General features: G+C 44.2%; 1 protein-coding gene across 2 annotated transcripts in view; it reads right to left on the bottom strand.

Moving 5' to 3' along the window:
- The window catches only part of WDR72 (WD repeat domain 72), a 377,768-nt gene that overhangs the window by 111,139 nt on the left and 242,618 nt on the right, over positions 1-24,011 (bottom strand). For both annotated transcript variants that reach the window (XM_030189229.1, XM_030189234.1), the window contains 3 exons: positions 10,380-11,185; positions 8,340-8,431; positions 1,600-1,682 (listed from right to left, as the gene is read on the bottom strand). In XM_030189229.1, coding sequence (XP_030045089.1) covers positions 1,600-1,682; positions 8,340-8,431; positions 10,380-11,185 — 981 coding nt within the window. The remainder of the gene's footprint in view (positions 1-1,599; positions 1,683-8,339; positions 8,432-10,379; positions 11,186-24,011) is intronic.

Genomic DNA, 24,011 nt, shown 5'->3' with positions numbered 1-24,011 from the left:
TTTTTGATGATATTTGTTTGAATTTGTAATGCTTTATTGTGGAATTTGGATTATATTGTGTGTGTTGCATTGTGAACCACCTAGAACTTTTGTAGTGTGGAATATAAATTTTAAATAAATAAATATCTACAGAGCGAAGAGGCAGAGCGGTGCTTTTGCCAGATTCTTTCAAAATGAAGAAGAAGGAGATCTGAATTGAACCAGGGGTCCTTTGCTTTTCAGGAGTAGAAACTGAGGGGCCCTTGTACTAAAGCATTGCCGCATGGGAACCCGGAACTACCGCCAGCCCAACACAGGTGCCGGCAGTAGTTCCACCCCCAGCATGCACCATTTCCAATGCTAGCGGAAATAATGAAAAAATATTTCCACAGGGGGTTACCTGGTGATAATTGAGTTAGCGTGGGAGCTCTTACCGCCTCCTCAATGGGTGGCGGTAAGCGCTCCCCATGAAATGGCCACACGGCAAGTGCGAACTTACCATGCGGCCATTTTATTTTTGGTTATTTTCACTCGCTGAGGTAAAAGACCCTGATGTATGGTTAAAAATGGCCACTGACGCTAGTGCAGGGCCCCTTTTACCGCAGCTTAGTAAAAGGGCCCCTGGGATAAGTTTAACAGGAGGTAACTTACTGTAAAGAAACTGTAATTTTTTATCCCACGTGGAAGCTTGTTCCTGAAGAGGACAGTCTGAGAATGTCTGGATATTGAGGAGGAAGGGTTTGTTGAATTTGTCATTTGTAAGATTACCAAGCTCACATTTAAGTTGGGGAGGAGATCCAAGGGTAGAGGGACTCTAGGAAGGCTGAGACGAAAACTATGACTCTATGGCTCGTGTAAGTATTCAAGCTCATGCACCTATTTTCCTTTATAGAATAGGCATCATATAGGTACCCTATAAGCACCTAAATATAGGTGAACTGCTATAGACTAGACTTGTCCTCTACATGAACTCCTGCCTCAGAGCAGGTGTAACTCTGTGGGAGCTTTCAGGTAGACCTTTCATGAATGTACACAGGTATATATAAGATAGGTACAATATATGTGCCTACGTGCCTTGACAGCCTAGGTGCCCTTTTCTAAAATCACCCTCATTTAGCTGATTCACAAAACTGTGGTAAGATGTTAGTACAGGAGACCTGTGTTATTAGTGAATAGCTACCAGTAAATTAAATGGGATATGCAGTAAAATAGCACACAATCATTGTGTTAAAAACTTAACCATATCAAAAAATAGCCCTGTTAAAGTAGAAATATATCAATTTATTATTTTAATTCAAAAGAGAGTACAATAAGCATATGAAAAATTAAATCCCACACTTTACATCTTGCAGCTGAAAAAAATCATATCCAAAGTGATATTCTGTATCACAAATTACTGGATCAGCTTTTAGTTTATATAACAGTCTATCCTTCTCATTAAGTATCCTTCACATAACACTTTCTTAGACAAATATTTCAAAGACAGAAGATGTATAAAAATTACAAGTTTTGACTTTCAATCACTTCCTGTCAACTACTAAAGTTGAAAAATTGCACAGTGGTCATGTGTCATCACTTTCAGTAATTGCATTAGTGCAAACAGCATGTCTTGATTCTTACCTCAACTGACTGGTCCCTCCAAGAAGAGATTAGCTTTTCCAGGGAAGTATGATCAGTGTCATGAAAATGGAACTTATGCCTATCTGTGTATCCAAAACAATTTAGATTCATAAATTAGCCAAACCAAGTGAATGAAGAGATTACACAGGTACACTGATAAATCATATTATGACGGTTCACAACATCTAAGGTGTTGGTGCTGTCGGGAGATTCCATTTGGGACACAGCACCTTCTTTACTGTATCTGAGCACTTCTATCACATACCCCACACTACTTTCTCTGAATCTAGTTTTACTCCTCTAATTCCCTTTTACTGACTTCAGCATCCAAAACATAAAAAATGATGGGAAAGCCAAAAATAATCTATAGTCTATAATAGCACAGAAACATTTAGGGGTCTTTTACTAAAGATTAGCGCACATTATCTGTCGCAAAACCCATTTTATTCCTATCCTGCTTATTTTCGAAGGAGAAGGGCGTCCATCTTTCAACACAAATCGAGAGATGGGCGTCCTTCTCCTAAGGTCACCCAAATCGGCATAATCGAAAGCTGATTTTGGGCGTCCTCAAGTGCTTTCTGTCGCGGGGACGACCAAAGTTCAAGGGGGCATGTCGGCAGTGTACCGAAGGCGGGACAGGGGCGTGGTTAACATGGGCATCCTCGGCTGATAATGGAAAAAAGAAGGGCGTCCCTGACGAGCACTTGGCTGACTTTACTTGGTCCATTTTTTCTTGCAACCAAGCCTCAAAAAGGTGCCCGAACTGACCAGATGACCACTGGAGGGAATCAGGGATGACCTCCCCTTACTCCTCCAGTGGTCACTAACCCCCTCCCACCCTAAAACAAAAAGTTAAAAATATTATTTGCCAGCCTCTAATGTCATACCTAGCTCCCTGACAGCAGTATGTAGGTCCCTGGAGCAGTTTTAGTGGGTAATGCAGTGCACTTCAGGCAGGCGGACCCAGACCCATCTCCCCCCCTACCTGTTACACTTGTGGTGGTAAATGTGAGCCCTTCAAAACCCACCAGAAACCCACTGTACCCACATGTAGGTGCCCCCCTTCACCCCTTAGTGTTGTACAGTTGTGGGTAGTGGATTTTGGGGGGCTCAGCACCCAAGGTAAGGGCTATGCACCTTGGAGCAATTTCTGAAGTCCACTGCTGTGCCCCCTAGGATGCCTGGTTGGTGTCCTGGCATGTGAGGAGGACCAGTGCACTACGAATGCTGGCTCCTCCCACAACCAAATGGCTTGGATTTGGTCGTTTCTGAGATGGGCATCCTCGGTTTTCATTATCACCAAAAACCGGGGATGACCATCTCTAAGGTTGATCTAAATTTCATGATGGACGTCTATCTTGTTTCGATAATACTGGTTGCCCCGCCCCTTTACAGGGCACCCTTAGAGATGGGCACCCCTGTTCGATTATCCCCCTCTATGGGCCCTACTGCAGATAACATGTGCTAATCTTTAGTAGAAGATCCCCTTAGTTCTTTAAGGACCCCTTTTACAAAGCGGCAGTAAGCCCAACACAGGCTTACAGCTCACTAAAAAGGAAGTACCGTCGGGCTACCGCAGCACCCTACCGGTAGTTACCACCCCCAGTGCGCTGTCATATCCAGCGCTACAAAAATATATTTCTTTTTGTAGCGTCAGTGTGTACCGGCGGTAATCGGGCAGTGCCGCATGCTGGCCGGGTTACTGCTGGGTTAGCGCAGGAGCCCTTACTGCCACCTCAATGGATGGCGGTAAGGGCTTCCCCCTGAAATGGCCATGCGGTAAGTGCGTCATTTGCCTCACGGCCATTTCCTGAAAATAAGAAACATCTACCTTTTACACGCAGTGGTAAAAGGGGGCCTCGGCGACACACGTCAATGCCAGCACATGCCCCCTTTTGTCACAGCTTGATAAAAGAGGCCCTAAAATTGTTTTAGGCTGCCTTCACAAAACATAAGAATCACCAAAACAGTATACAGATAAAAACACAAGATACAATACATAAAAATAACAAAATCAAATACAAAAATCAAATAAAAACAAAACAGACCTTCACCGATATCCAATCTATTTCTGTACTGTCCTAAGTAGGGGAAGTGTACCCCTTACCCATCTTCTGAAATGTTCTGTAACACACCCTCTGATGAATTCCCACTGGGAGACTATTTCATAAACCAGGACCTACCACTGAGAACAGGAGAGTACAAACACAGGCCAATTGCACTTGATAGAGAAGTTGACACCAGAACTGAGATCCCTCATAATTAGGAAGACTTATAATTCTGGTCAAACATTGAGGCAGTGCATGCAAATCTATTTCATGCATATTTATTGTGGATATCCTGAAAACCTGATGGGACTAGGTGTGCCCTGAGTACTGGGTTGGGAATGGCTGAAATAGATTTTTAAAAAAGGGTTGTTTCTTCAGTTGTTTTCTTTTAACGTCATCTTGTTAGTTCCTTTGTACTACAGGCATCTTGGAGGTGATAGAAATCTGTGACACATTGAGGGTTCCCTAGGTTAAATGGGCAGGATAGTGTCTATTTTGGCCCTCTATAATAAAGACAGCAGTAATAATGCCTATATTGAAGGCACATATATTATGCCTAATCAAGAGCAGGTGTAAATATAGAGCATGCCCCTCAATATTCAGCTGGAGGCGATTAGTGTTTTTTTAAACACTGATCATCGCTGGCTAAATTATTTCCCAATATTTGGTGATGGGTCATGTCTGGGCACCAGCACTGAATATCGGGGGATAATTTTGGACAAGCTGGGTGCCGGAACTTATTCGGGCCCGGCCGATATTCAGCTGGGGTCCACATAAGAGTTATGCAGCCATGGGTGAATATCGGGCTGGGGTCCACATAACTTTGTTTTGTTAGCCCCCAAGCCCCCTCCCACCACCTGACAGTGACCCCTTTTTCCCTCCCCCATCCCTCAGCAATAAGAAGCCCTCCCCCCTCTCCCGGAATGCCCCAATTGTCAAAGTAGGCCCCCTGGGCCTACCTATGGCCCTGATGGTCCAGTGGTGGTTGTCAGGGGCAGAAATGCAGCCCTCTTGTTTCTGCCCCTTGCAGCTATGCAAAATGGCTGCTGCTGCTGCCTCTCGTGGCAGCTCAAGGTACTTTATGTAGTAGTGTGAGCTGCCGTGAGAGGTTGTGGCAGCCATTTTGGTTAGCTGCTGCAAGGGGCAGGCGTGAGGGGACTGCACTCCTTCCACAGACAACCACTGCTGGACCACCAGGGCTATAGGTAAGCCCAGGAGGCGTACCTGGACAGAAGGGGTCAGGGGGATTCTGTAGGGAGAGGGGTTTCTTATTGCTGAGGGCTGGGAAAAGGGGAAGGGAAGGAGGGGGCTCCAGATTTTGTTTTGTTTTTAGTTATGTGGGTGCTGGCAATATTCAATGTCGGTACCCGCATATGTAAACAACCTTATTAGGACATCTCTTGAGCAAATTAAACCGCTTAGCTATGCGGGTGCTGGCACTGAATATTGCCAGGACCCATATAACCTCAGGCTTCTCCCCAGTGCCACCCCCAGCACTGCCCCTGACCTGCTCACTTTTTGTTTGGGTGGTCTGTGGGGATATTCAGTGGTACTCTCCAGTTAAGTGTCACTGAACATACCCACTTATGCATCGGGAAGCAATTTAAGCAGGCAGGAGAGGTCAGATGTGCGTGTGAACTAATTAGTCAATTAGGTGCTAACAACAAATTATTGGCATTAATTGGAGTTAATTAGCACTTAATTGGAACTACTTAAGCACATATCTGCCTAAGTGCTATTCTATAAGGCTATGTGCCCAAAGTGTCTCATGCTCAAACCAAAAGGGGGCATAGCCATAGGAGGGGCATGGACAGGTAAGGAGCATTCCAATTATTTAGGCACAGTGTTATAGAATACCAGGGTTACGCGCCCAACTTGTATGCCAGGATTTACACCAGGTTTCAGCAGGGGTAAGTCCTCACGCCCAAAATTGGGTGCGTGAATTCACTCTAATCATTATTCTATAAAGAGTGCTCAGCCCAGATCTCCCTTTCTAGAGTAGCACATAGCGCTGATATTTCCTGTCTCCTAAATTTGAGCACCATTTATAGAATTGACCCCTCTATGTATTTATATCTTGCCAAATGTTAGAATGATTTTATAAAATTACTCCCATGATGTTCAACTGCACTGACCAGAAGTCATCTTTTCATAGAATGAGAATGACTTCCAGCTTTGAAAATTTGCATTGAATTGTTTTGTCCAGAAATCAGTGCTTCATAGAGAAGAAACAATTCTCTGTGATGGTAATTCATACTGAACCATGGCAAACATGATGCTACACAGGGAAAAAAATATATTTTTTAAATGCATAGCAGGAACACAGATATAGGAAGATAGAAAATGATGGCAGACAAGAACTGCTGGGGTCATCCAGTCTGCCCAATTTCATTCCTGCTGGATAGCCATGGAAACCAATTGATCTCAGGCTTTCCTGCACTTCTTTGTACTTAGGGATTCTCTGTGCTTATCTCATAGTCTCTGGAACTCAATTATTGTACTGGATTTGAGGTCCCCTGATCTACATCATCTCCCTCGGAAGGCATTCCATGTACTTATCACCCTTTCCAAGAAGAAATACTTTCTGATAGTGTACTGAAAAAGGTTTTTTTTCTTGTGCATCATTTGTATATTTCATGGATTTCAGTATCTCAGCTTGTCATGCTGTCCATTCTTCTGTATGGTATAAATGTTTAAGTCCTTCAGCCTAACCCAAGGTTCTCACACCCAGCCAGTCAAGTTTTCAGGTGTCCACAGTAAATATGCATGAGATAAATTTGCATGCACTACATAGAAACATAGACGGAGTGGCCTAGTGGTTAGAGCACCAGTCTTGCAATCCAGAGGTGGCTGGTTCAAATCCCACTGCTGCTTCTTGTGATCTTGCACAAGTCACTTAACCCTCCATTGTCTCAGGTACAAACTTACATTGTGAGTCCTCCTGGGACAGAGAAATATCCAGAGTACCTAAATGTAACTCACCTTGAGCTACTACTGAAAAAGGTGTGAGCAAAATCTAAATAAATAAAATAATAATAGGCAAATGTAGACAGTTAAAGACCTTAAGGCCTATCCAGTCTACATATCTGTGCCACCTACTCTCCCTATCATTCCCTTAGAGATCCTATGTACTTGTCCCAAGCTCTCTTGAAATGAGATACTGTTTTCATCTCCACCACTTCCACAGGGAGGCCATTCCACGAAAATTCACTACCCTTTTTGTGAAGAAGTATTTCCTCAGGTTACTTCATAGTCTATCCCCTTTCACCTTCATCCTGTGCCCCCTAATTCCAGAGCTTCCTTTCAGTTTAAAGAAACTCTCTTCCTGTTCATTTATAGTGCATAGGTACTTAAATGTCTCTATCATATATCCCCTCTCCTGCCTTTCTTCCAAAATATACATATTGAGATCTTTAAATCTGTCCCCATACACTTTACGATGAAGATCACTGAGCATTTTAGTAGCCACCCTCTGGATCAAATCCATCCTGTTGATATCTTTTTGAAGATGCGGTCTCCAGAACTGTACACAATATTCTACATGAGGTCACACCAGAGTCTTATACAGGGGCATTATCATCTCCTTTTTCCTACTGGCCATTCCTCTCCCTATGAACCCAAGCATCCGTCTAGCTTTCACTGTTGCCTTTTCTACCTGTTTGGCCTCCTTAAGATCATCACCTATAATCACACCTAAGTCCTGCTCCTTTTTCATGCACATAAGTTCTTAACCCCCTAAACTGTACCATCCCTTCGGGTTTTTGAAGCCCAAATGCATGACCCTGCATTTTTTAGCATTAAATCTAAGCTTCCAAATTGCAGACCATTCCTCGAGCTTTGCTAAGTCCTTTCTCATGTTATTCACACCATCAGGGGTGTCTACCCTATTGTAGAACTTGGTATCATCCACAAAGATGCAAATCTTACAAGATAGCCCTTCAGTAATATTGCTTATAAAAATGTTAAAAAGAACCAGCCCAAGAACCAAACCTTGCAGCATACCATTGGTAACATCCTTTTCTTCTGAATGAGCTCCATTTACCACTACCCTCTGTCACCTTCCACTCAACACTACCTCCGTTGTATGCAAATTTATCTCATGCATTTTCAGTCCTCAGGACATACCTAGTCAGTCAGGTTTTCAAGATACCCACAATGGATTAAGAACCACTGGTCTAATCTCTTATGGCCGTTGGTATAGATCTTACACCATCAAAGACACTACAAGGCCATTTAAAGACATTATCCACCAAAGTTTTAAATATGTATACAATAGAAAGTGTTTCTGGAGCTGTTGCCCATTGGACACGATTCCACGTCTCCTCTTCTCTATCTCCTTCCCCTGCTGATCACTCAGTCTCCTATGTTTATTTCTCATTTTTCTCTGCTGATTCTGTTATTTCCTGTTGAATTAATTGATGTTCCATTCTACCATTTTTAGCATGTAAACTTCTTTGATCTGCATGCCATGAAATGTAGTATATCCAATTTGCAATAAATAAAAACATAAACATAAATATAAAGGAGAGGAGAGATGGGGGAGGGAAAAAGAAAACATTTCTTTATAGTTAAGGTGGTGGGGTCTGCAGAATGGTTTCCCAAGGAAGGTGGTGGAGACAGAAATGGTAAATGAGTCAAATTGTCTTTTCAGTTTTGAGACAGAACCCCTAAAGATATTTCAGTTGTACTTACTCTGTTGTGATACTCCATATAAAGCGGGAAAGGAGGAAGTGAAATTTTCTGAGTTTTTTCCTTTGTTCCGAAAAGGTTCCAACTTCTGGCGACTAGAGACATACAGTATTTTATAAATATGGAATGAACTGAACTAAAAATAATGAACATGTTTACAAATGCAGCAGATGTGATCATGTTACACACTTTGAAAATGTAAAAAAATAATATATATCCACAAGGAAGGAAATAATGGGGTCCTTTTCCTAAACTGTGTAAAGCACTTACTATATGGTTTACCACACAGTAACTACTAGCACAAAGGTGATGTAACCCCATAATTCTGTAAAAGTCACAAAAAATGTTTAGTATATGTTTATTTTAAATGTTTATTTTAAATAAATATTTCAATTTTGTGTTGTGACACTTTTTAACAGATCTTTTTACTGTAGATTTTTTAGGTGAAGATACTAAAGTACACCAAAGTTTTTACACATATGGGACTAAATTCAAAAACTGGCACCTAAAAAATTGACTCCACCAGTGCTTAGCACTATTCTATAAACAGCGCTCAAAGGGCCCCTTTTACCAAGCTGCGGAAAAAGGGGGCATGCGCTGGTGTCGGCGCATGTTTTTCACGCACACCGAGGTCCCCCTTTTACTGCAGCTGATAAAAGGGAAGTCTCGCTTTCCTACAGGAAATGGCCATATGGCAAATAAAGCACTTGCTACGCGGCCATTTTGGGGTGGGGGAGGAGCCCTTACCGCCCGATTACCGCCGGGTACACTCCGGTGCTACAAAAATAAATAATTTTTTGTAGCACCGGAAATGACGGCGCACTAAGGGTGGCGGACCTCACGTGTCACCTAGACAGGATCTTTGATAGTGCTGCGGAGGAGCCAGCTATCTTGGTACATGGAATGATTTTATTATAGAAGATGCAGTGTTTTTAATATTGTAATTCCTGGATGTAGTGTTCTGGCTCTTTGTTACTCTAATCTGCAAGAAACTGAGTAGGTTTTGTGGGATATAAATTTGAAATATAATATAATTGTAACCACTTCTAGTCTCATGATATATGAAAGCCTATCCCCCCTGCTATTGAAATAAAATGTCACACCAGTGGCTCAAACAGCACGTGTTGAAAAGTTCTACAAATGTTTGCAGAGAAGCCATCAAGATCCAGGGTTTTGCCCAACTTTATGTCCACATCTGTAGTAGGATTATTTAAATCCTCCATCTGTTCCCTGTATTAGCTGAGGCAGCTGGGCTGCCCCCCCCCCCCTGGGCTGCCCCCTCCCCCAGTAGCATTCAATCTCTCCCTCAGTGGTTTTTCAATCTGAGGTATATAGTTCTTTGAAAAACTCGAAAAATCTCACTTCTGAATGAAGGAATTCTTGATTGTAATCTACGTAGAATTGCTTTGAATTTAGTAGAATATAAGAATCATATAGTATAGTATAATATAGGTGTACACTAGAGGTCATATTTCCTTCTATGGAAATATGACCCCTAATGTAGTCACACAAGACTGCCACTAGGGGCATCATTTCGGATGCAGCACTAGACTGGGTAGGAGTGACTGGGCATTGATCCTGCCTGAAGACCCCTGGAGAATTCCCTCTGGACCACCAATGATATTGAGGTAACCTTTTGAGAAGGCAAGGGCCCTCTCTAAAGTAAGAGAGTGGGGATTGGGGAGAGGGGGAGTGGGGGGGGGCTTGATGTGAGGGGGTAAGTGGGGGCTGTGTCAGGGGGAACCTTAATCTGGAGGGACCAGAAGCCAGGAGTGGGACCCTACTATGGCGTCTCAGGGGCACTGGGATGTGGCTTTGTGGCGCAATGCTCCCGGGCACATAGAATAACACTGTTTGTGAGGTGGCTTACAAGCAGTGTTATTCATTTACCACAGGATTTATCAACCTGAAGTACTGGGATCCTGAAGGTTGCTGAATCCAGCAGAAAATCAAGGCACGGTAAAAGGCAAAGTCCTATGGCACCTTGATTAATTGCCCCTTATCATCCTTTTTAGAAGTATGGGAGATGATCTTATTTCTTACCTGTTATTTCTACCAATCTGTTCTGAACCCACAGGGATTTTAATCATTCTGCTGACAAAGAAAATCTTGCCCAATAAATGGATGATAATTTCTGTTCCAACTGTACCATTTCCAGTATTTTTTTCTCCAGATTGGATGACATTGATGTATTTGTTTGACAAATCCATTACTTTTTTTGAAAACAGATTTTTTAGAGTGTGTTCTTTTGCAGCATCATAATTTGCATGATTCCATCCAGGTAGCATCAACGATACATGACTTTCATTTGACACAAGTCCAAAAGAGACTGGATATTGAAGTCTTAGGATGCCTAAATGTTTAATGCAGAGATTATCCAGTTCTTTATCTACTCCCCATGGAAAAAGACAAGATAAGAGCAATTTAGCTGTGTCACAAATAATGTTAATATCTATTTTGGTGGATGCCGGAATGCTAGCCTTTTTCGAACTCTTCTTTTTTTGCCTTTTGATAACACTGCCTTCTTCCAGGGATTTTACTATATTGTTCTCCATTGAAATGGACTGGTCTGATGCATTTTTTGCTTGTCCATTCATTTGATACAGAGATCCAGCTGTTTTATTTCTTTTTAATGTAAGGGTTCTTTTCTCTGTTGAACTCTTGGCTGATTTTACTGCATCATAACTATGAAAGGAATTTATCGACTTCAGACCGTTGACTTGAGATAACAATAGGTATTCCAGAAGTTTTTCCAGATCAAATAACAGCACATGGAAGTTCATGCTGGTCCATTTTGTCTTTACTGGCAGGATTGCAAATGGGCTTTGGGACTGCCTGGTATCTGTTGACTGAAATCATAACATATTGTTAAAGATCCTAGGTATGTAGGTACCACTCTGTCATTATATACTATTTTAGTTTCTTCACCTACCTGATAAAGAGAGGATAACTGTTAAACACTGTCACAGTTACATATGCTTAATCTAATAAAGAGGTGTCATCTCCAACTAGATTGTTGACCCTTATTTCAACATGTCCAAGCAGACTAGTATGACAACCCTGATCGTTTGCAAGTAAAGGTTTTTACATACTAGAATCAACTAAACTGTGAAAACAGTGTTCGGTTACAGATCGACAAAAAATGAATAAAAACACAAAAAAAAGATCTGTTGTCGATAAATGACATAAAGCCTACCTACAGTTCAAACTGTATTTCCATCCAGCAGGAAAAATGGTTTTACATACAACAGTAATGATATCCACCAGAATATTAGAAAAAAATTTAAATTGCTGTCAGTGCCCCGGGCTACCCGATTTAACATGGCCATGATCATATGGTCGGGGGGGGGGGGGGGGCAGTATGGAGGCATTCTATATGGCACTGTTTTCTCAAGAGCCAATTTAAATCATGTGGTATTTGTTCCTAAAGTTGTGTTGCTACATCGTAATGTTAATGCAGTATAGGAGGTTTTGGTTTCCACTGGGACTGGAAGAGCTGTTGACAGGGCACAAAGAATGCTGCACTTAGAGATGTCAACTGAGGGTATCCCAACTTCTTTAGGGCCCTAGATGAGAAAAGACTGAGATCTAGAGCCTATTTAGAGTACTCAGAATTGGGGTACTCTGCCAGAGGGTCCAGAGCACTTCTATAGCTCAAGGATATTTGTAGGTGGCTCAGGTTTCCTAATGTTCCAATAATACCATGGCCCTTTTATATCCAAAGTAGCTATATTGTGTGGTTTTTGGTGAAAATTAAAGTGATTGGCATGAAAGAGTCTTGGGTGTTAATGTTAAAGAATTTAAGATTCAACTAGTTTTACTCTGAGACCTCTTTCAATCTCAGAAACTAACTGAAAGCCTATATTCTCCAGGATTAATTGAACATAATGCAGCAAATTATCAGTACAGTCCTTAACATATAATTTGATATGGATAAAATACAAAAACTCACTGTTTATGCATTGCTTTCTACACAATACTTCACAAGAGTATGAAATGAATAACCCTAGGCTTTAGATAATCTTGTTTATGTATTTTTGAACAGAATCCTGTTTAGAAGGAATGGTTCCATGGAATCTTAGCGGAGGTTAGGTGGCGACGCTGGTAATTGGGAAACAAAATGGGAGCTGGGCAGACTTCTACGGTCTATGCCCTGATCGTGACTGAATAGATAGGGATGGGCTGGAGTGAAAATTTTAAGGGGCTTCGACGTTAGCTTCAGAACTTAGTACAAGAACAGTGCTGGGTAGACTTCTACGGTCTGTGCCCTGAGAAAGGCAAAGACAAATCAAACTCGGGTATACAAATAAAGTATCACATACCATGTAAATGAGTTTATCTTGTTGGGCAGACTCGATGGATCATACAGGTCTTTATCTGCCGTCATTTACTATGTTACTATCAGGTGAATTTTTGAAAGAGAAGGGCGCTCATCTTCCGGCACAAATCGGGAGATGGGCGTCCTTCTCACAGGGTCATCCAAATCAGTATAATCAAAAGCCGATTTTGGACACCCTCAACTGCTTTCCATTGCAGGAATGACCAAAGTTCATGGGGGCGTGTCGGCAGTGTAGCGAAGGCGGGACTGGGGCATGCTTAGGAGATGGGCGTCCTTGGCCAATAATGGAAAAAAGAAGGGTGTCCCTGACAAACACTTGGGTGACTTTACTTGGTCCATTTTTTGCACGACCAAGAATCAAAAAGGTGCCTAAACTGATCAGATGACCATCATAGGGAATTGGGGATGACTTCCCCTTACTCCCCCAGTGGTCACTAACCACCTCCCACCCTCAAAAAAAAATTTTTTTAAATACTTTTTCCAGCCTCTATGCCAGCCTCAAATATCATACCCAACTCCATGACAGCAGTATGCAGGTCCCTGGAGCAGTTTTAGGGGGTACTGCAGTGCACTTCAGGCAGGCAGACCCAGGCCCATCCACCCCTACCTGTTACACTTGTAGTGGTAGATGTGAGCCCTCCAAAACCTACCAGAAACCCACTGTACCCACATGTAGGTGCCCCCCTTCATCCCTAAGGGCTATGGTAGTGGTGTACAGTTGTGAGGAGTGGGTTTGGGGGGGGGTTGGGGGCTCAGCACCCAAGATAAGGGAGCTATGCACCTGGGACCTTTTTCTGAAGTCCACTGCAGTGCCCCTTAGGGTGCTCGGTTGGTGTCCTGGCATGTCAGGGGTGCACTACGAATGCTGGCTCCTCCCACAACCAAATGGCTTGGATTTGGTCGTTTTTGAGATGGGCGTCCTCGGTTTCCATTATCACCGAAAAGTGGGGACGACCATCTCAAAAACCGCACCTTGATTCCCTGTGGGATTCAGTACAGCAGGTTGCTGAATCCCAGGGCAAAAGAATAATGCTGCTTCTAGTCACTTCAATAATCTCAGGGACTACATCTACCAGCATTACCATGCATCCTTTCAACAGATTTTTTATGACTTAATTGAAAAGTTTCACATTAAATCTATTTCCAAACAGCCTGAAAGTCACAGTTTGCACATCCAGTATGTATGGAATAAAATGTGGCACCTGAGGAAACCACAAGCTGTATTCTTCTACCTTTTCAATGTTCTGGAGAAAATATAATTACCAGAAGTGCTTATTCTTTAAGGAAGGTGCTTTGAAAATACCAGATGTGACCAATCACCAGATAAAAGGAAGACTGGTAAGAATCTTATCCTTCCCTCTCTCTCCCTCTAGCTGAAGTCTTCACTGTTTCAATGGTCAGTATTCATAGACACAGAGACAGTGCTACATTTTGGGTCTGTAAACAAAGCTAATTTATTTTTCTCTGAGGGAGATTTGTCTTCTGTGCCAGAAAGCAATAATACCATAATATCTATTTTTTAAAAAAAGAGAAAGAGTGAGTTTTAATTAAAGAAATGAAAAAAAGAAAGGATTTTGCTTGTATGATAACACTACTTTACTCACATAAAATATATTACAGTTTATTTGAAAGCAAATCAATTTAGTGTGTGTGTGTATGTGTGTGTGTTTGTTTGTGAGTATGCGTGTCTATATATGCATGTTTGTGTGTATATGTGTGTATGTATGTGTGTGCATGCATGTGTATCACTGATCTCACAAAGCTGAGCGGGAGTCCTCCATCTACAGTCTTGCCAGTGGGGGGCACTGTTTCACTATCACAATTTCAATAGTGAGGGACAGGCATAGGCGGTCAGTGGTTCAGCTGTTTGAGGCTAAAGTGGGTGGGGCTGGAACAGGAGCAGGGCCAGGGCAAGGCCTGAGTCCATAATTGTCTGACAACATGCAGAAAGAAGGGTCAGCAAGGTAACTGCAAGTAACACCTGTTTTAAAATTTAGATATAAGATATACAACAAGCGCCAAAGTAGCAAGAAAATTCAGTATATTTGGGTCTCTTAGGCAATTTAATTAAAGCAGATTGAAAACCGTGTTCATTGATGATACTTAGGCCTCCATTTGAGGCCTGCAGGCAGTCTGCTTCTCTATTCTCTTACACATCTATTTTTAGTTTGTTATAACATCATCCTATCTGATGTTATGACAAACTAAAAATATATTAAAGTTCTGATATCACCTCAGTAAGGCCCAACACACAATCTCTCCATTGCAAAACACCATACACAAATTTTGTGCAAAAATACACTCAGAACCTTACCATACCATTAACAGCACTAACTCCCAGGACTGAAACAGCAACAACCTTACACATGAAAAGGCAATACTGTAAATACTACACCAGACCCTAAAACACCAATGCATTATCTAGTGGGGAAAAAAAACCCAAACAAAACTGGACTGGATCTCTACACAGACCCAACATGATAGCAGAATACTGCTCCTTGGTCACACACACACACACACACACACACAAAACACAGATGGACCCTCAACAAATAAGAAATAAGGGACCACAGATCAATAATAAAGATATGTAGACAAAAAAAATGAACTGGAAACCTCGAGGTCAAACTCTGCACACATCAGTAACAGAGAAAGAGAAACTTAAATGCAAAACATCAGAGATGCACATTTCCAGAAACTAACATATTCCAATGAAGAAATTCAGAATAAAATACTTTTTTCAATCTTTGCTGTCTGCTCGCTTTGGTCTCAGTATCTATTTTCTCCATTTCTCTGTGTTTTATTTCTCTAACTTTGCAAGGCCTTCTGACCATTTGACATTTTCTCTCTATCCATGTACATCTTTTACTCTGAGTCGCTATCCATCCTGTCCAAATCTCCCCTCTGTGTCTCAGGGGCGTAGCTATGGGTGGGCCTGAGCCCACCCAATCACAACTCAGGCCCAACCAGTCAGCGCTCGGAAAATCGGGCAGGACACAGTGAGAGAAGGCCTGAAGACAATTTCCTTCTTTTGCAATGCACGCATGGCAGACGCGAAGCGCTGACTGTCAAACTGCTTCACTGATTTTTTATTAAAGGCGGTCGCTCGCTCCCCCAAATAGATTTTCTACAAAAAAGGCGCCTACGTGCACATGCACTATGCGGCAGCACCATTTCCCTTGGCAGTTGCACATGGCGCCTATGAGCTTGCGCTGCACCGCCGCCCGCCACGCGGTAACAGAATGCCTCAGATCAGATTGTCATCGTCGGCGTCGCGATTCACTTGCCTGCCACTGTGAGCCACCCGCACACCCCACGCTCCAGGTGGCTGTCTCCCATGACAGGCCCAGTCAGCCAGGTCCGTAGTGCAGGCTGCACTCACTGTTGCCTTGCAGCCCAGCTGTTTGACGGCGGTGGCGGCGCTGGCTTGGCCTGCTGGCTGCATGAGGCCTCTTCTTCTTAAGGTAGGGACCACGACCAGGCGACCACTGACACAGTTCCCGCGGCGGGTGCTGACTGTGTGCAGGGCCGTGCCGATGCGGTAAGCGGGGTAAGCGCCGCAGGGGGGCGCCCACCTCTGGAGGGCGCCGCCGCGGTGCTTACTCTCGCCCCGCGCCGCCGAGGCCTTTAAATCTTTTACCTGGTCGCAGCAGCGTCAGTGAAAGCGCTGCCGACGTCTCCCTTCCCTTGCACTCATTGGTTCCCTCAGTGTCCCGCCTTCTACAAGAAGGCGGACACTGAGGGAACCAAGAGCGCGAAGGGAGATGTCGGCAGCGCTCCGCTTTCACTGACGCTGCTGCGACCGGAAGTAAAAGATTTAAAGGCCCCAGGGTGCGGAGGAAAGAGCAGAGGCATAGGCGCCCCGTATAAGAGGCTTGGGGAGGCTAAGCCTCCCCAGCCCAACCATGACCTTTAAAACCGGCTCCGGTCCCCACCTGGCAGTGTTGACGGCGTCCCCTGTGCCTTTGAGCAGCTTACCGGCACACGCAGCACTTCTCTTGTTTCTCCTCTTCGTTGCCGTCGCGTCGTCCCACCCCCCCACCCCCCCTTCACGCGATTTGCGAACCGCGCTGCCGCTTAGCACTGCTTAAAAAAAAATTTACACGTCAGCAGGAACAGGCTGCTTCAGCCAATCCCAGGAGCCTTCCTTCAGCCCTTGGGCGGAACACGCTGAAGGAAGGCCCCTGGGATTGGCTGAAGCAGCCTGTTCCTGCTGATGTGTAATTTTTTTTTTAAGCAGTGCTAAGCGGTTCGCGAATCGCGTGAAGGGAGAGGACAATTTGCTGGAAATGGAGGGGAAGGGAGAGAGAGGAGGATTGCTGGTTATGGATGGAGGAGGGAAGGGCAACTGATAGTCTGCAGGGGGGCGCCAGAGACCCTAGGCACGGCCCTGACTGTGTGTGTGTGGTGTGGGCTGCTACTGGGTGGGGGATGATGGATCCTGGAATTGGATGGGTCGGGTCAAGTCCACCTCCCTGGCACTTGCAGAAGCTGCTCACCCGACCCATCCCCGACACAGCACAGACAGGGCAGCCAGGAAGTTGGAGAAAACAGAAGAGGAGGTGTTCCTTCCTAAGATTTTGTTTTCTTTTTACTTATTTGACAGCTTTTTAATTTATTTAAAAGTTTCCTGTATCTAGGTTTAAGTAAATATCATGAAATAAAAACTGAACATCGGTAAAACAGCTTAAAAGTGATTATAGCTGGTAGAAACAGCAGTTATAATTCTCTGTATTTTATGCTCATTTTTCTATGCTGTTCTAAACAATACACATTGCAAAATTTCTGTGAGAATGTTCCTTGATCTTAACTGTTTCTGTAATCTGCCTTTGGGATTGGAAAGCCTGGTGTTATAAAGATGGAATATACTGAAATTCAATGGAAGTAAAATTAAACTCTCCTTTCATTGGGGCATATGGAATCACATCTGCATCTGGTGTCTGTTTTGGTGGCCCTTTACTAGGTGAGAAGAGGAGGGGAAGGGGAAAGGGAATGGAATGGAAAAGAGAAAAGGAAAGAAAGGAGGTGGAAAGGGAAAAGTGGAAGAAAAAGGGCATGATAGAAGGGGAAGGAGAAAGGGTGGTAGGGGAAAGGAGAAAAGGGGGAAGGAGAGAGAAGGGAAGGTGAGGAGGGAAAAGAAGAAGAAGGGGGAAGGATGGAAAGGGTAAAAAGAAGAAAAAAGGGGAGAGAGAAATGAGGACAGGAAAGTGGAAAGGGTCAAAAAAGGAAATGGAAGAGAAGGGAAAGAGGGGAAAGGAAGGAAAGAAAGAAAAGGAGGGAAAAAAGAGAAATGGTGAAAGATGAAAGGGAAGATCTGGTTTCGTTTTACAATACGTGAATTGATGTTCTAGTGCTCACTGTAGTGTTTAAGATGCTTTCCTTTTCCTTGTGTGACTCGTAGAAATAACTGCTTATGGTATGGTAGAATTGCTCTATAGGTCCTGAGTGTTTTGTATTCTCGGTATGGTGGTTTTAAGGTTTGCAACATAGGTTCCAAATATGTATGTGGTTTATGTTGCTATAGGACAGCTGTTGGGCAGACTGTTTATTAAAAATGATTTAGGATCCCCCAAAAAACTACTCACACCTATACAGTGGGGGAAATAAGTATTTGATCCCTTGCTGATTTTGTAAGTTTGCCCACTGACAAAGACATGAGCAGCCCATAATTGAAGGGTAGGTTATTGGTAACAGTGAGAGATAGCACATCACAAATTAAATCCGGAAAATCACATTGTGGAAAGTATATGAATTTATTTGCATTCTGCAGAGGGAAATAAGTATTTAATCCCTCTGGCAAACAAGACCTAATACTTGGTGGCAAAACCCTTGTTGGCAAGCACAGCGGTCAGACGTCTTCTGTAGTTGATGATGAGGTTTGCACACATGTCAGGAGGAATTTTGGTCCACTCCTCTTTGCAGATCATCTCTAAATCATTAAGAGTTCTGGGCTGTCGCTTGGCAACTCGCAGCTTCAGCTCCCTCCATAAGTTTTCAATGGGATTAAGGTCTGGTGACTGGCTAGGCCACTCCATGACCCTAATGTGCTTCTTCCTGAGCCACTCCTTTGTTGCCTTGGCTGTATGTTTTGGGTCATTGTCGTGCTGGAAGACCCAGCCACGACCCATTTTTAAGGCCCTGGCGGAGGGAAGGAGGTTGTCACTCAGAATTGTACGGTACATGGCCCCATCCATTCTCCCATTGATGCAGTGAAGTAGTCCTGTGCCCTTAGCAGAGAAACACCCCCAAAACATAACATTTCCACCTCCATGCTTGACAGTGGGGACGGTGTTCTTTGGGTCATAGGCAGCATTTCTCTTCCTCCAAACACGGCGAGTTGAGTTCATGCCAAAGAGCTCAATTTTTGTCTCATCTGACCACAGCACCTTCTCCCAATCACTCTCGGCATCATCCAGGTGTTCACTGGCAAACTTCAGACGGGCCGTCACATGTGCCTTCCGGAGCAGGGGGACCTTGCGGGCACTGCAGGATTGCAATCCGTTATGTCGTAATGTGTTACCAATGGTTTTCGTGGTGACAGTGGTCCCAGCTGCCTTGAGATCATTGACAAGTTCCCCCCTTGTAGTTGTAGGCTGATTTCTAACCTTCCTCATGATCAAGGATACCCCACGAGGTGAGATTTTGCGTGGAGCCCCAGATCTTTGTCGATTGACAGTCATTTTGTACTTCTTCCATTTTCTTACTATGGCACCAACAGTTGTCTCCTTCTCGCCCAGCGTCTTACTGATGGTTTTGTAGCCCATTCCAGCCTTGTGCAGGTGTATGATCTTGTCCCTGACATCCTTAGACAGCTCCTTGCTCTTGGCCATTTTGTAGAGGTTAGAGTCTGACTGATTCACTGAGTCTGTGGACAGGTGTCTTTCATACAGGTGACCATTGCCGACAGCTGTCTGTCATGCAGGTAACGAGTTGATTTGGAGCATCTACCTGGTCTGTAGGGGCCAGATCTCTTACTGGTTGGTGGGGGATCAAATACTTATTTCCCTCTGCAGAATGCAAATAAATTCATATACTTTCCACAATGTGATTTTCCGGATTTAATTTGTGATGTGCTATCTCTCACTGTTACCAATAACCTACCCTTCAATTATGGGCTGCTCATGTCTTTGTCAGTGGGCAAACTTACAAAATCAGCAAGGGATCAAATACTTATTTCCCCCACTGTATATACATAGTGCCCACCCATATTAGCTCTGGGCCCACCCAAAATGTCAGGTCTGGCTACGCCACTGCTGTCTTTGTCCCTATCCCTATACCTTTTTCCATGTTCAGCATCTGCTCTCTATGTCCCTATCCTCCCCTATATTCAACATTTCCCCTCTATGTTCCTACCTTGACCTATCCTTCATTTCCCCTCTGTATCCCTCATCCTCCCCATGTGATCATCATTGTCAATGAGTCCCTATCCCTCACCTCCGTGATCAGCATTGCCCCTATGTCCCTATTCCCCCCCCCCTGCAATCAGCATTGCCCCATGTCCCTATCCCCCTCCTCCATGATCAGCACAGCCCATGCTCAACATTGCCCCTCTGTCCCTATCCCCTTCCTTCTGTGCCCAGTATTGTCCCTGTGTCCCTATCCACCCCTGTGCTCAACATTGCCCGTGTCCCTATTCCATCCCCTGTATGCCCAACATTGTCCCTGTGTATCCTTATCCCCTCTCTGTCCAGTATTTCCCCTTTGTGTCCCTGTTCCTATGCCTGAATTCCCACCACCTCTTCACGGTTCAGTGTCTCTCCCCCTCTCTTCCCCTTCTCCTCACACACTCACTCACTCTCACTCTCCCTCCCTCCCACCAGCTGGTTGACATCTATTACTCCCCTCCCCTTCCAGCACTTCTTTCTCTCTATCCATCCCCCTCCCACCCAAGGTCCCACAGAGCAGCACCTACACCTCTCTCCCTCCATTGTTCCTACAGCCAGGTCCTGTGTTTCTTCCATCCCCTGCCCATCGTGGTTCTAGCATCTTTCCCTTTCCTGCCCTCTCCACAATCCAATGATCCCTTACAAGTTCAACTTGCCTTGATCACCGATGCTACCAGTAGCTAGGGTTACCATATTTTGCCCCCCCCCAAAAGAAGGCACATGCCCCGCCCCATTTCATGCCCTCGCTCCGCCCCATCAAATTTTCCCCTCCCCCCTGTCACACACCCTGTCACCTCCCTCCCCTTACCTTACTACTGCCCTGGTGGTCTAGTGACCTCTTTGGGGCAGGAAAGAGCCCCCTTTTTCCTGCCCGGAGCGCTGCCCTGCATCCATCCTTCCTGTTGCTGATCTCGGCGCCAATTCAAAATGGCCACCGAGAGTTGAAGTCTCACGAAGTCACTTCAACTCTCAGCCATTTTGAATTGGCGCCGAGATCAGCAACAGGAAGGATGGATGCAGGGCAGCGCTCCGGGCAGGAAAGAGGGGGCTCTTTCCTGCCCCAAAGGCGGAAGAGGTTGCTAGACCACCAGGGCAGTAGTAAGTACGGGGAGGGGAGGCTAGCAATCTGCCCATTTGTCTGCCCACCAGCCTGCCCATTTGTCCAGAAATCCGGACAAACGGGCAGATTGGCAAAACCCGCCCGGTTGCCCGGACATGTCCTCAAAAACCGGACATGTCTGGGTAAATCCGGACATATGGTAACCCTACCAATAGCTTTACTGTAGGAATCAGAGCAATCTGCCTCAGCACCTCAGCCTTCCCTACCATGAGGGGTCTCGTGCTCCCGCCTTTGCAGAACAGGAAGTTCAGAGAAGGCGGGAGCCATGGTAGGGAAGGCCGAAGTGCCAAGAGAAATTGCTGTAATCACTATAGTACTGCTACTGGTAGCGATTAAGGGAGAAGAAGAGATGCGGACCCTGTACTGAGAGTTGGGGGTGGGGTGGGGGAAGAGGAGAAATCACTGCAAAGAGCCTCTCAGATCATCTGTTGCTTGTTGCTGGGTAGACTGCTGGCAATGTTTGTTATGTGAAGGCTGGCTACACTTGTGGCAGCCTCCCCAAGCCCCTTATACTGGGCGCCTATGGGGGCAGGCAAGTTCTGCAGGACTCCAAGGAACATGCCTATCCCTAGAGGTTAAAAACACAATATTGAAGCACCACCCCCTACTGGTAGCAATGCAGTTGGAGGATATCCGCTCAGCTTAGAGGGGTGTGTGAATATACGTGCATTTGTATGTGTGTGTGTGTATGTATGTGCATGTATGTGCATATGTATTGCATGTATGTGAGTATATGTGCTGCATATAGATATGGATGCAGAAATATTAGAAATAATATTCCCATAAAAATTATTTGATGAAATCTGAGACACACTCTGAAAATAACCTGAACAATTATATCACCAGTGCCTTCTGACAAACAGTAAATGAAAGGATGGGTCACTCAGTTCTAAATTCTCTGAGCTTTCGGTTTGCTGAGATGGCTGTCGATAGTAAAAAAAAAAAAAAATTGCCTCCCTCAAATGCACCTGGTGGGCAGCAGCTTGATGATTGGCAGTGCAAATAGAAGCCAAACGAAAAAAGCCTTCAATCTGCAGCTGAGGCACAGGAAGAAAATGGAGAGCTGAGTTTACAATAGAGAAAACATTACCAAACTAATGGTACAGGCAATCATTTGACCACCATGCATCTTGGAGAGCAGCAGGGCATCCATTTTCAGTTAAGTGTTAGAGTACCTTTTTGCTTTCTCTGACCACTGCAGGGGTAAAACAACCTAGTGTGTGAAACCCACTGACTGGTAATAAATTACTATATTGGATAGTTTTTGTTTTCTTTCAGCAATGACTTTACTGTGTATTCCTGCTATAATTACCAATTAAACTGAAGACCGCTTTAGCGAGCTATAGCTAACTGTATATCAGTCCCTTTGCTTCAATTGCTTGGCAAGCATCACGGGGTCAAGAGGTTCCTTTGACCTTTAACTGCACCATCTCTCTGACCACTCTCTGGTGCAATCTCAACTGAACAGATGGACACTATTTTGCAGACTCCATAAAGCTAGAATATAAAGATAAATGAAATAGTGTTTCAGGTTTCAAATTGGTTTATGAGCATAAAATATTGTTAGGCAGGCCAACAAATATCCCACTTGAGAATGCACAGTTTGAACTTAGAGTATGACTATAATCCTTATCTTTAATCTTTGATTACAAAAGCTATTTTAAAAAATGACAGTGAATTGGATTTGCTTTCCTTTTTTTTTTTTCAATTTACAAAGGCCTCAAGTCACCTAAAAACTGGACTTAGAAATATTTCTGGCACAATGATGTGTACTTAAGACAGGAAATACATTAAAAAGTGTACATTTAGGGGCTCTTACTACAGTGTGTAAGAATTAGTATTTAATGTGCTGTGTAACACAAGACATTACAAGCAGGAGAACGTAGAGGCTGGCCAAAGGACGATCCAACACAGGAAATGTTGCTTAAATGCACTTTATTCAAAGCATCAGTAGAGGGACCTGACACATTCTGTGTTCCGGCGGTACAACCCGCCTGCCTCAGATCTCACAATCGAACTATCTGTAGGCTAGAAAGGTGTGTAAAACGCTGGCAGGCCAAACTCTTGTAAAGCACAGGAAAACTGCTGCACTGCTGCGCATTCACGAGACTAACAGACCAACAGTAACACGCCTGTAACTCCTGTTAGTTTCGTAAGTGTGAAGTACCGCAGAGGTGTTCCTGTGCTTTACAAGAGTTTGGTCCATAAACCACTACTAAATGGCCTTGGGAAAAATCCACAATTCCAGGAATAACATGTATAGAATGTTTGTACGTTTGGGAAGCTTGCCAGGTGCCCTTGGCCTGGATTGGCCACTGTCGTGGACAGGATGCTGGGCTCGATGGACCCTTGGTCTTTTCCCAGTATGGCATTACTTATGTACTTATGGTCTAGCATCGTTTTACACACCTTTCTAGCCTACAGAGAGTTCGATTATGACCCCTGAGGCAGGTAGATTGTGCCGCTGAAACACTGACCAAGTTGGGTTCCTCTACTGATGCTGTGTATTTAAGCAATATTTCCTGTGTTGGATCGTCCTTTGGCCAGCCTCTACTTTCTCCTGCTCATGCTGCTTTTTTGTAGAGGTTCTTTCTGCTTGCTGTGCCTAACATAAGACATTACCATGAGGTAAGTGCAAAACTAACGTAGCTATACTTGGCGGGCATTCCCAGCTTGTCGGTTGCAGGTGTTACGTTAAAATGTCCATTACTGTGTGCTACTCTAGTTGCAATTAATGCAAATCACTTAGCCCTTGATTCTGTACAGACTGCCCAATCCAAACTCTCTGTACCCTTCTCCACCACCACCAACTCCAGGCTCCGCTCTTTCTG

This window comes from Microcaecilia unicolor, chromosome 1 (genome assembly GCF_901765095.1).
Source record: "Microcaecilia unicolor chromosome 1, aMicUni1.1, whole genome shotgun sequence".
Taxonomy (NCBI): domain Eukaryota; kingdom Metazoa; phylum Chordata; class Amphibia; order Gymnophiona; family Siphonopidae; genus Microcaecilia; species Microcaecilia unicolor.
This window is presented reverse-complemented; position numbering and strand designations above follow the sequence as displayed.